The sequence below is a fragment of the Oncorhynchus kisutch genome, linkage group LG7 (genome assembly GCF_002021735.2).
Source record: "Oncorhynchus kisutch isolate 150728-3 linkage group LG7, Okis_V2, whole genome shotgun sequence".
Taxonomy (NCBI): domain Eukaryota; kingdom Metazoa; phylum Chordata; class Actinopteri; order Salmoniformes; family Salmonidae; genus Oncorhynchus; species Oncorhynchus kisutch.
In genome coordinates this window covers 52,648,646-52,667,580 of record NC_034180.2, presented here as the reverse complement: position 1 = coordinate 52,667,580, position 18,935 = coordinate 52,648,646, and the positions used below count along the sequence as shown (strand labels likewise).

Sequence of the window (18,935 nt, the reverse complement as noted above, 5' to 3'; positions counted from 1 at the left end):
AACGCAACATGCAAGAATTTCACTGAGTTACAAGTCATATGAGGAAATCAGTCAATTGAAATATTCATTAGGCCCTAATCGAATGGATTTCACATGACAGGGAATATATAAATAATGTTTTGTTGTTGGTCACAGATACCTTAAAAACCAAAAAGGGCCTGAATCTCGTCACGGTATCTCTGAGCATTCAAATCGCTACGCTGTTCACAACGTTTACATCAGTATACCTTGGAACAAATCTAGGATTTCCTTTCTTTGCCAGGGCAAGCAATTTACCCGACCCTTTGTATGAATGGAAAATAGTGTTGGTGTCGCCTATTTTATTTATTTCCTATTTATGTCCAGTAAGACAAGCGTCTGTAAAATAAATGACCATACCAGACATTTGATCAAAATCGGGGGGGTTAAGATATCCCTGGAATGTCCATATTTGAAATGTGTAACTACGGGTGTTTTCACATATAGTCCACTTTTAAAAGATACGATCTGTCGTCTTTAAAAGATACGATCTCAGTCCTCTTTAAAGTGAACTCTGGGAAGAAAATAAAGAAAGCTAATGAACTTAGTTCACTTCACCTATTTTGTGGTGTCCGAGTCCTCTTTGCATTCACATTGCTATGTTTAGAAAGGAACCAAGATCTTTTTCCAATATTCTGGGTTATTACAAAAATCAAGTCAAGCCTTTTCATCAAAGCGTCTTGTCAGACAGTTAAATATAACGACACTCTAAAAATGTGTGTTTCAACAATGGTTCTTCTAAGTTCTTTGAAGAACCTTAGGGTTCTAAGGTTCTTAGAACCCCAACCCCATAGAAGCTGGGGTTCATCAAGGATCCTCCTTAGTTGGAGGTTCTTGTGGGAACCTCCTTAGTTGGTAGGGGTTCTTGTGGGAACCTCCTTAGTTGGTGGGGGTTCTTGTGGGAACCTAACTGCCCAACTGAAACATTTGGATTTGAAAGGACAGCAGGTGCACTTGAATTGTGATCTTTACATTTTTCAGTTAAGGAAAGGTTTGTCCCTGGTATAATCTAAACTGATATTGTTTTATGGTAATATCATCTATCTTTTCATATTTGTGCAAATGGACACAATTCAATGGATATCAATCAATAGATCTAAGGATATGTATAAAGGGCTCAGTTGTATTACTGATTGCCTCTTCCGCATTTACCCCAACCACTCTGAATCAGAGAAGTGTGTGGGGGGGGGGGGGGCTGCCTTAATCAACCTCCACGTCTTCAGATAACAGTGGTTTAACCTCCATGCTCAGGGGTAGAACGACAAATGTTTAGTTTTTTTAACCTTTTGTCAGCTCAGGGATCTGATCCAGCAACATTTCAGTTACTGGCCCAATGCTCTAACCACTAGGTTACCTGTAAGAATGTTGGAAGGCCCAATGCTCTAACCACTAGGTTACCTGTAAGAATGTTGGAAGGCCCAATGCTCTAACCACTAGGTTACCTGTCTCCGTAGGCTTTAAGAACGTTGGAAGGCCCAATGCTCTAACCACTAGGTTACCTGCCTCCGTAGGCTGTAAGAATGTTGGAAGGCCCAATGCTCTAACCACTAGGTTACCTGTCTCCGTAGGCTGTAAGAATGTTGGAAGGCCCAATGCTCTAACCACTAGGTTACCTGTAAGAATGTTGGAAGGCCCAATGCTCTAACCACTAGGTTACCTGTCTCCGTAGGCTGTAAGAATGTTGGAAGGCCCAATGCTCTAACCACTAGGTTACCTGTCTCCGTAGGCTGTAAGAATGTTGGAAGGCCCAATGCTCTAACCACTAGGTTACCTGTAAGAATGTTGGAAGGCCCAATGCTCTAACCACTAGGTTACCTGTCTCCGTAGGCTGTAAGAATGTTGGAAGGCCCAATGCTCTAACCACTAGGTTACCTGTAAGAATGTTGGAAGGCCCAATGCTCTAACCACTAGGTTACCTGTAAGAATGTTGGAAGGCCCAATGCTCTAACCACTAGGTTACCTGTAAGAATGTTGGAAGGCCCAATGCTCTAACCACTAGGTTACCTGTAAGAATGTTGGAAGGCCCAATGCTCTAACCACTAGGTTACCTGTAAGAATGTTGGAAGGCCCAATGCTCTAACCACTAGGTTACCTGTAAGAATGTTGGAAGGCCCAATGCTCTAACCACTAGGTTACCTGTAAGAATGTTGGAAGGCCCAATGCTCTAACCACTAGGTTACCTGTCTCCGTAGGCTTTAAGAACGTTGGAAGGCCCAATGCTCTAACCACTAGGTTACCTGCCTCCGTAGGCTGTAAGAATGTTGGAAGGCCCAATGCTCTAACCACTAGGTTACCTGTCTCCGTAGGCTGTAAGAATGTTGGAAGGCCCAATGCTCTAACCACTAGGTTACCTGTAAGAATGTTGGAAGGCCCAATGCTCTAACCACTAGGTTACCTGTCTCCGTAGGCTTTAAGAATGTTGGAAGGCCCAATGCTCTAACCACTAGGTTACCTGTAAGAATGTTGGAAGGCCCAATGCTCTAACCACTAGGTTACCTGTAAGAATGTTGGAAGGCCCAATGCTCTAACCACTAGGTTACCTGTCTCCGTAGGCTGTAAGAATGTTGGAAGGCCCAATGCTCTAACCACTAGGTTACCTGTAAGAATGTTGGAAGGCCCAATGCTCTAACCACTAGGTTACCTGTAAGAATGTTGGAAGGCCCAATGCTCTAACCACTAGGTTACCTGTCTCCGTAGGCTTCAAGAATGTTGGAAGGCTAGCTCTATTGGGTGCAGATGACTGTACTGATCACTTGTGTCTGTACGTATCCAGATGAAGCATACCAAAGGAATGTCAATTGGTATGTTGTGCAGATCACATTTACCATCCATGTTCTGTTAATCGTCTATAGAACATTAGCCTGGTTCCAGATCTATGTGCCATTTCATTCAACTCCTTGCCAAATATAATATATTTTAACGGTTTTCTTAATAAAAATATACATTTTCAAGTATTGTTCTCTTGGGTAGAAAATAAATATTAAAATTGTTGAGTTAAATTTAAAAGTAGAAGTACCATTTAATAAGAAATATAGTATTTTTTAGCAAATGTTAAAACGTAACCTTGTGTCTGTAAATTATAATGTGTTTAATTTACACGAGGTCTGTCTGAGGTGTAGATTGGAATAACAGACAGGACCAAACTGATGATGGAAATATAACCTTGTATTGATTAGACTCATAACAGAAAACTCAGGGGACAGAAAGTTTCACTTCAAAAATGGTACAGATGTCATTAAATCACAATGAGACGTACAATCTGCAGTGAGAACGATAAGATAAATCAACAGGAATGTGACTCAATCCAAAGATCTCAAAAATCACACTGTACATTTCCTGAAACGATTCAGTTTTCCCCAAGGAACATGTTATTATATTATTCAATATGGCAAAAATCAAAAACAATTAGAAGTTGAATTGAGGAAGCATGATCCGAACCTATAAACACAAAAGGCTCCCAAAACAGAGAGAGAAACATTACAGGGCATCTAAGATACTGGCACAACAACCAATTCTCTGATTTTAAAAATGAGAGATTGTGGGAGTGTGTCGCCAAAGGCAAGCCTCTCCATTCATTCCACACTAGCAAGCAAGCAGGCCGCCACAAAGCCAGGCGCCATGGTCTCAGCATGACAACTCTTCAGTCCATACCACTATGAGGCTGGTGGTCACATTAAAAATCAGGACAGGCTTATTGGAATAGATGGAATGGATTAAATGGAACACTATGAAGGATTCTGCTCCTCTCATTCCATTCCAGCCATTCCAATGAGACGGTCCTCCCTCCAGCCACCACTGCACTACAACACCGAACTACACACACACCCAGTGGGGCTCAGTGCTGGCTCTCAACCGAGGGGGAGCGAGACCGGGACTGAGACTGCTTCCGGGCCGGGGCAGGGGAACTGGGAGGAGGAGTGCGAGAACGGGAGCGTGGGGGAGGGGTACGGGAGCGAGGGGCAGGGGATCTGGACCGGGACGGAGAGCGTGAGGTGGAGCGATGTGCAGCCCTGCCCCCTCCTGCAGAGGAAGGCTTCTTCTCCGGGGTACGGCTGGCCGAGCGAGATCGGGGGCTCCTGGAGCGGTTACGACTCCTGCTACGGGACTTGGAGCGTGGGGAACGGCTACGGGACCGGGAGTAGCTACGAGAGCCGCGGGAACGACTCCTGCTGTGGCTGTTGGAACAGAAGAATGACAGGTTTTGTTTCCCCTCCTCCAAGAGCCGTAATATATTACTAACTCTCCCTGGACACTTGTCAGTCCCCACTTTCACCCACATGCCTGTCTCCAACTCATTTCCTTACTGTCAGAATTGTGTCAAAACTAAACAAATAAGATATAAATAATGAAAGCATTGGTTTACAACTAGCTGGAAAATGACAGTCCCTAGTTCCTGTGTGTCTCGTCTCAGTGAAACTATTAAGTTGCAATTGGAAAAGGAGACACTAACCGGCTCTTGCGATCCTCAGATAGTTTCAACTTGCGTCCATTCAAGTCCGTTCCGTCCAGCTTATCAATGGCATTCTTCATATCACTGTGTGATGCGAACTCCACCACCCTGTAGTATCAAATCACATTCAGTCAACAAGCTCCATTTCATAATAGCAACCATTCAACCTATGGTATGTTTGGTTTGTTTTCAAGTAGAAAACAGAAAATGTGGGTTTATTATTGGACAAGCCCGAGGTAGTCTCTTCCTTTCTCAGTCCATAACGAACATGGGTCATCGTGCAACGAGACCAACAGTTTTGGTACGGAATATAACTAATGAATAAAGTCCAGATCCTGGGCCAACTGGACAGAGGAACTCAACTCACCCTTCATTCTTGTTGGTTCTGTGTGCATCCACAAAGGTGACTTCTCCGGCTTTCCTCATCAGGTCTTTCAGGTCCTACGATGAAGCATACGAGTCAGTGACGAGCTAACAGACTGTATAATGTGGCTGAGAGGGTTTTCTGTGAACCTGGGAAAGACTAAATCAGTAAACCACAACAACAAAATCCACCCACCCCGTAATACTGACTTCCAACAAAAACACGATAATCATGTTTTAGCATTTTCAGACCAGGCCGTTTTAAGTGATGAGCCACTGAAATAGCTTCACGGGTAGACCAACTTGGTTTAACTGATCTTACCCAAAGGAGATAACATGGTAACACTATTCGTTTCCTTGGTATTGTATTTGCTTCGTGTTCGTTAACAACTAGGATTGACGGAGACTACACATTTATTTATTTTTAAAACAGAAGATACCATGGCAGCGAGAAATCCCTTCCGGGAGAGGGCGGCTTGGAAATGTTAAGAGGTTTGACTACTATCGTGGTTTTAGGGGGGTATCGTTTAAAAATAGTTATATGCAATGCAATTTGATTTTACCTTAAACTCCTACTTTAATCAAGGGGTTCTTTCATTAACCTATTACGTAGCCTAGTATGATTCCATAAGGGCTTATAAAGACTGATAGAAAGCGTTCTCCAGTAAGACTAAGGTATATAATTCTACTTCCTGTTCCTCCCAACCCTTAAACCCAATCACATGAGTTATATGTTACTTACCGTTCCATACCCAGGAAGACATTAGCAAAGAGCCACGTGTCCAAATAGAGGACCAATGGGAACCAATGCAGTCACAGTGTTAAGCCCTTGAGAAACGACCTCCCTCAGCCTTGACAGACCCGGACTCCGGCCAGCCTCCACAAGGGACCACCAGAGAGCAAGTAGGGGAAGGAACGAAGGAAGAGGGTGTGCAGTGTGCCCAACTGTCAACACACCCAGCTCCATCAGCAACAGATAAAGAACCAAACGGGAGAGTGTAGGGAACGTGGAGTGGATTGAGGGAGTTACAGGCTGGCTGCAGTCAGGGGGGGGGGGTGGGGTGTTTCCACCAGACCAGACCACAGAACCTCCAGACTGGGGCTTTACGAGGGACCATCCTAAGGCTATCCTGCGCTAGAGCCCTTTCACCAGCTCTTGGCCCAGCCAAGATTTAGACCATCGGCAACTGCGTGTGAGGAGAGGCACCAAATGGACACTTTTGAAAACACAACCAGCAGAGGGCGCTATGCACATCAGACACCTCCAGGGGAGGCAGTGCATGCAACTCCTTCATAAACTAATAACCAGATAAGAATTTTAAGCTCATTAAAAAAAATTAAAAAAGGGGGTTAAGATGTGTTCGGTTACATTTACCTTAAAGTCTAAGAGGTGATTATTATTTGAAAGATACAGTTAAAACGATGTCAAGAAATAAACAATTCTGAATTCATAACATCGAAATGGGTCCTTGCCATTCTATTCACCTAATGGGCTATTGAGCATATTGCTACAATTTTTTAATAAATAAAATTGCATGTTTCAATAAAATAAAATAAAAATGCTGCTTCACACAGACTAAAAAGGCAGTACCAGATTAAGTAAAGGATAATTGTTTTGTATCACATTGAACCAGATGAGTGTAACCGCTCACCTGCCAACTGATCCGTGACGACAGGTTCTCCACAATGATTCTGTGCTCCGTTCGCACCGGGGGACCATACCTACTGCATGGGTGGGAGAGAGCGAAATTGTAACGTGGAAGAGATAGTGTTTTATAGGTTTCAAATCAGAAAATGACTGAAACCCCATTTACTTTCACACGTTTAACACTAAACTGTAATCACATTGGCTAAACTCCATTCACTGCAAAATAAACTTCCACGCTCCTAAAATTGCCCGGTGTTCCAGAATTCATATATGCAAGATTGATGGAATTGTAAAGGAATAAGCAGGAAATTCAGGAGGTCCCCAACTAGGAGTTTTTAATTAACCTCTTTGGGCTGGGGGGGGGCAGTATCGAGTAGCTTGGATGAATAAGGTGCACAGAGTAAACTGCCTGCTACTCAGGCCCAGAAGCTAATATATGCATAGTATTAGTAGATTGGATAGAAAACACTCTGAAGTTTCTAAAACTGTTTGAATGATGTCTGTGAGTATAACAGAACTCATATGGCAGGCCTAGTGGTTAGAGTGTTTGACTAGTAACCGAAAGGTTGCAAGTTCAAATCCCAGAGCGGACAAAGTACAAATCTGTCGTTCTGCCCCTGAACAGGCAGTTAACCCACTGTTCCTAGGCTGCCATTGAAAATAAGAATTAGTTTTTAACTGACTTGCCTATTTAAATAAAAGGTTTTAAAAAATCCAGCCAGGAAGTGGGAAATCTGAGGTTTGTAGTTTAAGTGATTTGTCTATCCAATATACAGTGTAAATTTGGTCAGATTGCACTTCCTAAGGCTTCCACTAGATGTCAACAGTCTTTAGAACGTTGTTTCAGGCTTCTACTGTGAAGGGGGAGAGAATAAGAGCTGTTTGAAACAGGGGTCTGGCTGAAAGCCATGAGCTAAGAAACGCGTGCGGCCGTGAGCTCCGTTCCTTTTCATTTCTAAAGAAGAAGGAATTGTCCGGTTGAAACATTATTGAAGATCTATGATAAAAAAACATCCTAAAGATTGATTCTATGCAATAGAATCTGTATTTTCTAATTTTTTTTTACTTGTCTGGACTTAGTGCCCGCACCTTGTGCATTTTGGATCACTGGACTAAACGCGCAAACAAAAAGGAGGTATTTGGACATAAATGGACTTTATCGAACATTTGTGGAACTTGGATTCCGGGGAGTGCATTCCGATGAAGAACATCAAAGGTAAGTGAATATGTATAATGCTATTTCTGACACCACAACATGGCGGGTATCTGTATGGCTTGTTTTGGTGTCTGAGCGCTGTACTCGATTATTCCATGGTGTGCTTTCGCTGTAAAGCTTTTTTGAAATCTGACACAGCGGTTGCATTAACGAGAACTTTTAACTTTAATTATATGCATAACACTTGTATCTTTCATCAACGTTTATGATGAGTATCTCTGTAAATTGATGTGGCTATTTGCAAAATCACCGGATGTTTTGGAAGCAAAACATAACTGAACATAACGCGCCAATGCAAACCGAGATTTTTTTTATATAAATATGAACATTATCGAACAAAACATAGACGTATTGTGTAACATGAAGTCCAATAAGTGCCATCTGATGAAGATCAAAGGTTAGTGATTCATTTTCTCTCTATTTCTGCTTTTTGTGACTCCTCTCTTCGGGTGGAAAATGGCTGTATGTTTTTTTTTTGACTAGGCGCTGACCTAACATAATCGCATGGTATGCTTTCACCGTAAAGCTTTTTTGAAAATCGGACACTGTGGTGGGATTAACTTTAGGGATAGCGGGCAGCATTTTCACTTTGGATGAATTGCGTGCCCATAGTGAACTGCCTCCTACTCTGTCCCAGATGCTAATATATGCATATTGTCATTTCCATTGGATAGAAAACACTGAAGTTTCTAAAACGGTTTGAATTATGTCTGAGTATAACAGAACTCATATGGCAGGCAAACTTCCAAACCGGAGGCTGGTTGTTTTTCAACTCATTGCCTATTCAAATCCCAGTAAGATATGGATCTGTTTGCACTTCCAACACCTTCCACTAGATGTCAACAGTCTGTAGAAAGTTGAATAAAGCTTATACTGTGATGTGGGGCCGGGTGAGAGGGGAATGAGTCAGTGTTCTGGCAGATTGCCAGTTCCTGGTCACGCACATTCCACATGATATCGCCTTGCGTTCCCAGACATGAAGGAATGCTCCGGTTGGAACGTTATTGGATATATATCATAACAACATCCTGAAGATTGATTCTCTACTTAGTTTGACAAGTTTATTCGACCTGTGATATAACTTTTTGAAGATTTCGTCCGACGTTATGCGCGGGTTGCACGAGCGTTTAGATATGTGTACTGAACGCGCTAGCAAAAGTAGCTACATAAATAATTGACATTATCGAACAAAACAACAATTTATTGTCAAACTAGGATTCCTGGGAGTGCGTTCTGATGAAGATTATCAAAGGTGATGGAATATTTATGTTGTAATTTCGTATTTCTGTTGACTCCAACATGGCGGAGAAATGTTGTGCATTTCTGAGCGCCGTCTCAGACTTTTTCCGTAAAGTTTTTTTTTAAAATCTGACACAGCGGTTAAATTAAGAACACGGGCATCTTTAATTATATGTCAAACATGTATCTTTCATCAAGGTGTATGATGAGTATTTATGTTATTAGATTTCTCCAGATATTTTGGAGGCATTTCTGAACATAGCGCCAATGTAAACTAATATTTTTTGGATATAAATATGCATATTACCGAACACAAAATACATGTATTGTGTAACATGATGTCTTATGAGTCTCATCTGATGAGGATCAACGGTTAGTGATTATTATTTTTTATCTCTTTCTGTGTTTGTGACTCCTCTCTTCGGATGGGAAAATGGCTGCGTGTTTTTTTTTATTTGGTGGTGATCTAACATATGTTGTGTTTTCGCTGTAAAGCGAACTCGATGGGTAGATTAACAAGATGTTAATCTTTCATTTGCTGTATTGGACTTGTTAATGTGTGAAAGCTTCATATTTCTAAAAATATATATTTTTTTAAATTCCCGTGCTGCCTTTTCAGCGGACAGGTTAACAATAAGTTTATTTAAAATGGTGTATAATACTTGTATGTTTGAGGAATTTTAATTATGAGATTTCTGTTTGTTTGAATTTGACGCCCTGCCCTTTCACTGGCTGTTGTCAAATCGATCCTGTTAACGGTATTTCAGCCGTAAGAAGTTAAGGAAGTTTACATAATGTTGGAAGGCCAAACTGCAAGCGAAGAGGTCGTGAAAGGAGGTTTGAGGAGTCTATACCTGGAGCCACCACTATGACCGCCAGAGCCCTGGCGGTAGCTGCTGAAACGAGGTGAGAAGCGTCCTCCTCCTCCTCCTCCACCACCACCCCCCATCCCTGGTCCACCACCCCTCCCTCTTCTGGAGCGGGCATGCTCTATCGTCACCCTATAGAGACGAGACAAAACAGTTAATACTGAGGCTACCAGAAATGACTGATAAAGTAAATTAAATTCACGCACTGAATGCAGCTAGGCCCAAGTCAGAGAAAGGGCGAAGCAGTTCTGTGTAAATACCACTACTACTATATGGAGTAACCGCCCAAAACACATTTCACCATTGAGCCGTCTTAAATACTTTGAAGAATGCATCCAAATCTTTACCTTTCACTACAGAGTTCCTTGCCATTCAGCTCATATACGGCATCATCCGCATCTCTGTGGTCGTCAAACTCCTGATGAAAGACATGGGGGGGGTTATGTAATTAAGGATGCATTCAAAAAAACGAGCGTTGAACTGGGGCACTCGTCAGCCGAGCTTGTCCAGGGTCTGAAATATGTCCCATGTAATTTTGGGGAAAATACATTTCACCACTCGGCGGGCTAAGTTAGGAACATGTTCTACTAGCCCGGTCTGAAAATTAATAGTTATAGGTTAGCTATAACCGTTAGCTGCCCCTAACGCCGCCAATTGGCAAGACCGACTTACCACAAAGCCGAATCCGTTCTTCAAATTTACTTCTCGGATCCGTCCATATCCCTTGAAGAATTTCTCCACGTCTCTCTCACGGGCGTGGGGGCTCAAACGGCCGATAAACACACGACATCCACTCATGATGATACTCTGCATTTAAAAAAAAAAACACGTAGATAACTAACATTTACTGAGAAGGCCCAGACCAGTGTGGTAGCTAACTAGCCAAAGCGCTAACAATACGTTGCCAAATTAAGCAGCCGTTAGTCGTTTTAGTTAGATAGTCAGTTAGTCTAGGTTCGGCAACGTCAACAGTATATTTAACTAGATATACATAAGCAACACCAGTTATATACCGTTCTATATGAAATAAATCCAAATCGATAAAGCGTGGGTATGTAAACGTTAGCATGCTAACGTTACTAGCTAGCTAGCGAGAAAGTCGTTAAGTATGTCGTGCAGGTATCTTTCTGCTAGCTTAGCTACAATATTAGCTCGGCATTCGGATGAACTGTTAATCATTACATTATGTATTTGCCAAATATGTGTGCCAATCTGCTAAATGATTATAAACATGAAGCTCACCTTTCTGTCGTCTTTTCGTTACTTCTTGCTCGTTTGTGTATCAAAATGGCGACAGCGAGAGGTAACCGGATGTACTTCAGGACCAAGGTGAATGGGTGTGTTCTTAGACCTATCAAAACAAGTTACACAAAACCCCTGATCTGTAAATGAACAAGCTCAACATTATTAACTAACAAAAAAAGTATATATATATATATATTTTTTATCCCCATCCCAGCAGGAGGCCTTTTGTCTTCTGGTAGGCCGTGATTGTAAATAGGAATTTGTTCTTAACCAACTTTATTTTTTATTTCAATATTTAAAACATGCAATCTACCTGCAGTGAAGCCGCTCAACATCTACATCACATTAGTCATCTAACAGACTCCCAACCAGACACACAGAAGCAACCAGGGTCAACTGAAGGTCACGTCGACAGATCTCCCACAAAGTCAAAAACAGGGACCCGAACCAGCGATCCATCCGCCACCGGCCCATCCACCCACAGTTGCCCCTCAACCATCCGAGAGCCCCACAGTCCCCCCCGAAAAATAATTCCACCCCAAGACCCCCATATATCTCATTCCCACACTGAATGAATATGTGTACAACACTGCCCCTCAGTGTCATTCAAAATATACTTGTTATTTTATTTTGACTTTATTTTTTACACTTTTATCTTTGACCATCATTCTATCCCCCGCCCATCAACTCCACTCCCACTTGCCTAATCAAATAAAGGTTCTATAAAACAAATACATAGTTCGATTTTCCTCCCATTCAATGTGGTTTGTGTCAGACTCTGTGCGGCCTTATTGTATGCAATGCAACAGGACAAAATATATTGGTGTTATTCTTGTATCTTTTTATTCCATTACCATTCTTAAAATTGTGTCATCGTCTTTCAATTCAGGGAAAAGCACATTACCAATTGAGGTTAAAATTGACACAATAGAAAAAGTTATCCGACTGTTCTTCTCTGTAGAAAGTGTCAATGGTAAAGTATGGAATACTGACCTCTATAGAACACATTTCATTCCATGGGTTCAATTCCCTGACCTCTATAGAACACATTTCATTCCATGGGTTCAATTCCCTGACCTCTATAGAACACATTTCATTCCATGGGTTCAATTCACTGACCTCTATAGAACACATTTCATTCCATGGGTTCAATTCACTGACCTCTATAGAACCCATTTCAAACCATGGGTTCAATTCACTGACCTCTATAGAACACATTTCATTCCATGGGTTCAATTCCCTGACCTCTATAGAACACATTTCATTCCATGGGTTCAATTCACTGACCTCTATAGAACACATTTCATTCCATGGGTTCAATTCCCTGACCTCTATAGAACACATTTCATTCCATGGGTTCAATTCACTGACCTCTATAGAACACATTTCATTCCATGGGTTCAATTCCCTGACCTCTATAGAACACATTTCATTCCATGGGTTCAATTCCCTGACCTCTATAGAACACATTTCATTCCATGGGTTCAATTCCCTGACCTCTATAGAACACATTTCAACAAGAAGAACACAAATCTTCCTGATAATGCAAAAAAAAGAAGGAGTTACTGCAATTAAAAAATAAATACAAATATAGATTATTTAAAAATATAAGTATATAAACAAATAAATAGTTTTCCCCCACCCAGTTGTCATGGAGATGGTGTATGGTAATGAGACATCTGTGTAACAACCACAGGTCATGTGATTTCCTTCCTGAGAGGGGGATGTGGGTTACAGAGGGGGTGGAGGCAGACAGACAGAGACAGTAAACCAAGGAGAAGAGAAAGAAAGGACAATATTATTCTCCAGGAATATGTGTGGAATACAATGGAGTGGGTTTCACAAGGCATACTATTGAATCTACAAGAGCAGCATTATAAACGCATGAACCGAAAAGGGCGAATAACATGTATCCTCATGTCTGTCTCATCTGAAAACAGCATTATTTATGTTGTTTTTTAATGGGATAGTAGTCAGTTTAGTACACTAGTCCAGGACTTGACTGGTAGGACCACTTCCCCCTTGTTTCAGGGAGCACGTGTGTAAATCAGACTCATTCAGAGACATTTCCACATCAATTCAAAAAAAGACATTTAGAAAACAAAACCCCTTTTCCTTCACACAATGCTCCCACTGTAACCCAGCCCCCCCATACACACCAACTCAATCACTCTGTGAAATCAGCTGGGAAGGCAGTAGGGGAGGCAGCGGGGAGTATCATCCAAGGCCTGTGATTCAACAGTTACTATGAGTTTCATCATGAAAGATTTCCATGGAAGAAGAGTGTAAATGCAACTTTCAGAGTCATCTGACAGTGTTATTCACGATAGTGGTAAATTGGCAAAAATACATGGGGTGCAAGACACCATCTTGTTAAACAATGCACGAGACCATGCTATGGACAAATAACACCCTATAATATAAATATTAATATGATAAAATGAATACGATCAGAGATTAAATTTAGATGTCTTCAACTTCTTGTTGTCGAATCCTTTGCTTCTTCATGACACATTGTTTTCAGTCAAGACGTTTAACAGAAACGTTCAAAACAACCCACAGGTAGTTACTCCCAAACAGAGAATATATATCGCTATATATGGTTCTACTTCTTCAACTTCTAAAATGGCCAGCATATTAACTTACCCCCAAACACATCAACAAAACAGGCATCACTGATGATTACAACTGAAGGCCAAGTAAGGGAGTTCTTGAACCTCTTCTGCTAATGCCACAATACCAGTAGTCTCAGACTGAGAGATACTTAAGACTGCATCCCGAAATTGGCATAGGGTGCATCTCTGTGTCTCTGTGTCTCTGTGGTGTCAGATATACGTCTAGTCTAAAAAAGAAGCTGCTCTGGAAGGAGGGCATTAGGGATGAAGGCTGACAAAGGTTTAAAAATTCCTGGGAAAAAGACACTAGAAAGTACCCCTACCCCAGTACATACTTTACCTTCATTTAACTAGGCAAGTCAGTTAAGAACAAATTCTTATTTTCAATGACGGCCTACCGGGGGTTAACCCCCTGTTCAAAGGGAAGAACGACAGATTTGTACCTTGTCAGCTCGGGGATTTGAACTTGCAACCCTCCGGTTACTAGTCCAACGCTCTAACCACTAGGCTACCCTGCCGTCCCTACATAACGTAGCTGTGGTCAATCTGAGAGAACCATGTCATGCTCTGAGTTAGTTTGTCAACGCCTATAACAATTCCTTCAGAATATATCTACCGTACTCTAAAAAAAGGGAGAAAAGCAGGAAAAGGATCCAAGTGGATTTTGCAGGTCCCCTTGGCCCGGCGGCTTTATGAGTTAGTACTAGCAGGCTAACTAATCATCCGTCCCACGTCTCTGTTCTCAGAGTGGTGGTACTATGAGGTCAGGTGGTTATTCAGTCAGGCCCACAGATATAATATCACTACACATCCCCTGCAGGGCTGAGCTGGTGACCTTCTGGTCCAGAGGTCAAAGGTCATTGAAAGAGAGTCCTATTGGCTATTCTCTTCAGACCTACAGTTATTGGTTCAGACTCGTGTATGGCGACAACTGTGTGAGGATCCGGTGCCAGCCCCAGCGGTCCCGGAGGCTGAGTTGGGGTCCTCGTCGCTGGACTCTCCAGCCTCCCGCTCCTCCTTGTGGAGCCCCATGCTGATGTGGCTCTGGAGGGCAGCTGGGGTCAGCCACTCCTTAGGGAGGCAGGTCTGGAGGAAGGGCACGCAGGAGCTGAAGTAGGCCAGGCGGTTCACCCAGCGAGGGATCTCACGCCCACACAACAGCTGGAATAGAACGAGTACAAAAAAAATATATACTCCACCTAAAAATGTATTTTATATTCAATAGGCATTATTAATTTAAAAAACGTTTTTTTATCCAGTTATCAAGTTATTCACAATAACGTAAATATATTTCAGATATTGTACGTGTGATCAAAGAAACAAAATGTTGAATAATTGCATGAATGTTTCTCATACTGACCTCAGACAGCGAGGATGAGAAGTGGTTGCAGTTCTTGTGCATTAGATGGTAGGAGTTGCCCTTGAAATCTGTTCCCAGGTCCTCCATGATTTTATCCATATCCTCCACAGCAAAGTCTGTTGTGCCCAAAGCGATGGCCTCCCTGTGTAGAACGAGGAGAAAACAAAGCTGATACGGACATACCAAACTTGGAGATAGCGGTGCTGGGTGTAACGGGGAAATATTTCATTAATTCATCTCCAGTATATTATTTACTGTAACTATGTACTGGGGATACTACCTATAAGTACTGAGGAAACTACCTATAAGTACTGAGGATACTACCTATAAGTACTGAGGATACTACCTATAAGTACTGAGGATACTACCTATAAGTACTGAGGATACTACCTATAAGTACTGGAGGATACTACCTATAAGTACTGGAGGATACTACCTATAAGTACTGGAGGATACTACCTATAAGTACTGAGGATACTACCTATAAGTACTGAGGTTCCTACCTATAAGTACTGAGGATACTACCTATAAGTACTGAGGATACTACCTGTAAGTACTGAGGTTCATACCTATAAGTACTGAGGATACTACCTATAAGTACTGAGGATACTACCTATAAGTACTGAGGTTCCTACCTATAAGTACTGAGGATACTACCTATAAGTACTGAGGATACTACCTGTAAGTACTGGGGATACTACCTATATGTACTGAGGAAACTACCTATAAGTACTGAAGTTCCTACCTATAAGTACTGAGGATACTACCTATAAGTACTGAGGATACTACCTATAAGTACTGAGGATACTACCTATAAGTACTGAGGTTCCTACCTATAAGTACTGAGGATACTACCTATAAGTACTGAGGATACTACCTATAAGTACTGAGGATACTACCTATAAGTACTGAGGATACTACCTATAAGTACTGAGGATACTACCTATAAGTACTGAGGATACTACCTATAAGTACTGAGGATACTACCTATAAGTACTGAGGATACTACCTATAAGTACTGAGGATACTACCTATAAGTACTGAGGATCTACCTATAAGTACTGAGGATACTACCTATAAGTACTGAGGTTCCTACCTATAAGTACTGAGGATACTACCTATAAGTACTGAGGATACTACCTATAAGTACTGAGGATACTACCTATAAGTACTGAGGATACTACCTATAAGTACTGAGGATACTACCTATAAGTACTGAGGATACTACCTATAAGTACTGAGGTTCCTACCTATAAGTACTGAGGATACTACCTATAAGTACTGAGGATACTACCTATAAGTACTGAGGATACTACCTATAAGTACTGGAGGTTCCTACCTATAAGTACTGGAGGTTCCTACCTATAAGTACTGGAGGTTCCTACCTATAAGTACTGAGGATACTACCTATAAGTACTGAGGATACTACCTATAAGTACTGAGGATACTACCTATAAGTACTGAGGATACTACCTATAAGTACTGAGGATACTACCTATAAGTACTGAGGATACTACCTATAAGTACTGAGGATACTACCTGTAAGTACTGAGGTTCCAACCTATAAGTACTGAGGTTCCTACCTATAAGTACTGAGGATACTACCTGTAAGTACTGAGGTTCTTACCTATAAGTACTGAGTACTAAGTTCATTATTTTCACTCTGTCATTAGGTTAGTATCATACATACTCCATGATACTAACATACATACTCCATGATACTAACCTAATGACAGAGTGAAAATAAGGAAGTATGTACAGAATACAGCTATTCCAAAACATGCATCCTGTTTCCTGTTTCCATGTTGATCAGTATCTCTACCTGCACATTCATCTTCTGCCAATATACCATTCCAGTGTTTAATTGCTATATTGTAATTACTTCGCCACCATGGCCTATTTATTTCCTTAACTTACCTCATTTGCACTCACTGTATATAGACTTTTTGTTTTGTTTTGTTCTACTGTATTATTGACTGTATGTTTTGTTTATTCCATGTGTAACTCTGTGTTGTTGTATATGTCGAATTGCTACGCTTTATCTTGGCCAGGTCGCAGTTGCAAATGAGAACTTGTTCTCAACTGGCCTACCTGGTTAAATAAAGGTGTTCTCAACTAGCCTACCTGGTTAAATAAAGGTGTTCTCAACTAGCCTACCTGGTTAAATAAAGGCAAAATAAAGGAAAAAAGTGTTTATAGATTCAGTTGAATTTAAGCAACAGCCACTAGTCTCTTGTATGAGCAGGTGCAATGATATCCATTTCACTTTCATGCTCATATCAAGTGGCAGCTGTACTCATCCAGGGACATCCTCTACCAGCCCTCACTCACCTGCTCTCTGTCCCCTCTTCACATCCCCTACCAGCCCTCACTCACCTGCTCTCTGTCCCCTCTTCACATCCCCTACCAGCCCTCACTCACCTGCTCTCTGTCCCCTCTTCACATCCCCTACCAGCCCTCACTCACCTGCTCTCTGTCCCCTCTTCACATCCCCTACCAGCCTTCACTCACATGCTCTCTGTCCCCTCTTCACATCTCCTACCAGCCCTCACTCACCTGCTCTCTGTCCCCTCTTCACATCTCATACCAGCCCTCACTCACCTGCTCTCTGTCCCCTTTTCACATCCTCTACCAGCCCTCACTCACCTGCTCTCTGTCCCCTTTTCACATCTCCTACCAGCCCTCACTCACCTGCTCTCTGTCCCCTCTTCACATCTCCTACCATCCCTCACTCACCTGCTCTCTGTCCCCTTTTCACATCCCCTACCAGCCCTCACTCACCTGCTCTCTGTCCCCTTTTCACATCCCCTACCAGCCCTCACTCACCTGCTCTCTGTCCCCTTTTCACATCCCCTACCAGCCCTCACTCACCTGCTCTCTGTCCCCTTTTCACATCCCCTACCAGCCCTCACTCACCTGCTCTCTGTCCCCTTTTCACATCCTCTACCAGCCCTCACTCACCTGCTCCCTGTCCCCTCTTCACATCTCCTACCAGCCCTCACTCACCTGCTCTCTGTCCCCTTTTCACATCCTCTACCAGCCCTCACTCACATGCTCTCTGTCCCCTTTTCACATCCCCTACCAGCCCTCACTCACCTGCTCTCTGTCCCCTCTTCACATCCCCTACCAGCCCTCACTCACCTGCTCTCTGTCCCCTCTTCACATCTCCTACCAGCCCTCACTCACCTGCTCTCTGTCCCCTCTTCACATCTCCTACCAGCCCTCACTCACCTGCTCTCTGTCCCCTCTTCACATCTCCTACCAGCCCTCACTCACCTGCTCTCCGTCCCCTTTTCACATCCTCTACCAGCCCTCACTCACCTGCTCTCTGTCCCCTCTTCACATCCCCTACCAGCCCTCACTCACCTGCTCTCTGTCCCCTCTTCACATCCCCTACCAGCCCTCACTCACCTGCTCTCTGTCCCCTTTCACATCCCCTACCAGCCCTCACTCACCTGCTCTCTGTCCCCTCTTCACATCCCCTACCAGCCCTCACTCACCTGCTCTCTGTCCCCTCTTCACATCCCCTACCAGCCCTCACTCACCTGCTCTCTGTCCCCTCTTCACATCTCCTACCAGCCCTCACTCACCTGCTCTCTGTCCCCTCTTCACATCCCCTACCAGCCCTCACTCACCTGCTCTCTGTCCCCTCTTCACATCTCCTACCAGCCCTCACTCACCTGCTCTACATACAGCTTAACGGAGGGCATGTTTGCAGCTTTACAGCAAAGAAAACTACTTGTCTCTAGCCTAAACGGTTAAAAATATGACATATTATATAGTTATTGGTTTGATAACAAACAACGTTGTTCAGTCATGTTACCTAGCAACATGGTAACAAACAGCGTTGTTCAGTCATGTTACCTAGCAACATGGTAACAAACAACATTGTTCAGTCATGTTACCTAGCAA

General features: G+C 42.6%; 2 protein-coding genes across 4 annotated transcripts in view; both read right to left on the bottom strand.

Moving 5' to 3' along the window:
• Positions 1-3,162: 3,162 nt before the first annotated feature.
• LOC109894728 (serine/arginine-rich splicing factor 5) lies at positions 3,163-11,159 on the bottom strand. The gene is made up of 8 exons (XM_020488427.2): positions 11,046-11,159; positions 10,476-10,610; positions 10,151-10,221; positions 9,789-9,935; positions 6,484-6,556; positions 4,836-4,909; positions 4,469-4,576; positions 3,163-4,193 (listed from the first exon to the last, which is right to left on the bottom strand). The coding sequence occupies exons 2-8, from the start codon at positions 10,599-10,601 to the stop codon at positions 3,854-3,856; spliced, it is 939 nt and encodes a 312-aa protein (XP_020344016.1). The 5' UTR covers positions 10,602-10,610; positions 11,046-11,159; the 3' UTR covers positions 3,163-3,853.
• A 713-nt stretch (positions 11,160-11,872) lies between these two features.
• LOC109894006 (deubiquitinase DESI2-like) overlaps positions 11,873-18,935 on the bottom strand; it is a 28,907-nt gene continuing 21,844 nt past the window's right edge. Inside the window, exons 4-6 of one of the 3 annotated variants that reach the window (XR_004210682.1) lie at positions 15,024-15,165; positions 12,084-14,824; positions 11,873-12,041 (exon numbers count right to left, since the gene is read on the bottom strand). Coding sequence is in view for 1 of the 3 variants with exons in the window: in XM_020487222.2 (XP_020342811.2) it covers positions 14,573-14,824; positions 15,024-15,165 (394 nt within the window). In the remaining 2 variants the exon portion in view is untranslated. Of the gene's footprint in view, positions 14,825-15,023; positions 15,166-18,935 lie in introns of all 3 variants that reach the window. The other 2 variants (XR_004210681.1, XM_020487222.2) reach the window with 2 other exon arrangements.

What these genes read in the sequence shown, in the direction of transcription:
- LOC109894728 (XM_020488427.2), bottom strand. Translation starts at nt 10,601, where the DNA reads ATGAGTGGATGTCGTGTGTTTATCGGCCGTTTGAGCCCCCACGCCCGT. An exon ending in AGAACGGATTCGGCTTTGTG is followed by an intron (nt 10,222 to 10,475) that starts GTAAGTCGGTCT and finishes GTCTTTCATCAG; the next exon opens with GAGTTTGACGACCACAGAGA. An exon ending in CGTCACGGATCAGTTGGCAG is followed by an intron (nt 4,910 to 6,483) that starts GTGAGCGGTTAC and finishes GCTTCATCGTAG; the next exon opens with GACCTGAAAGACCTGATGAG.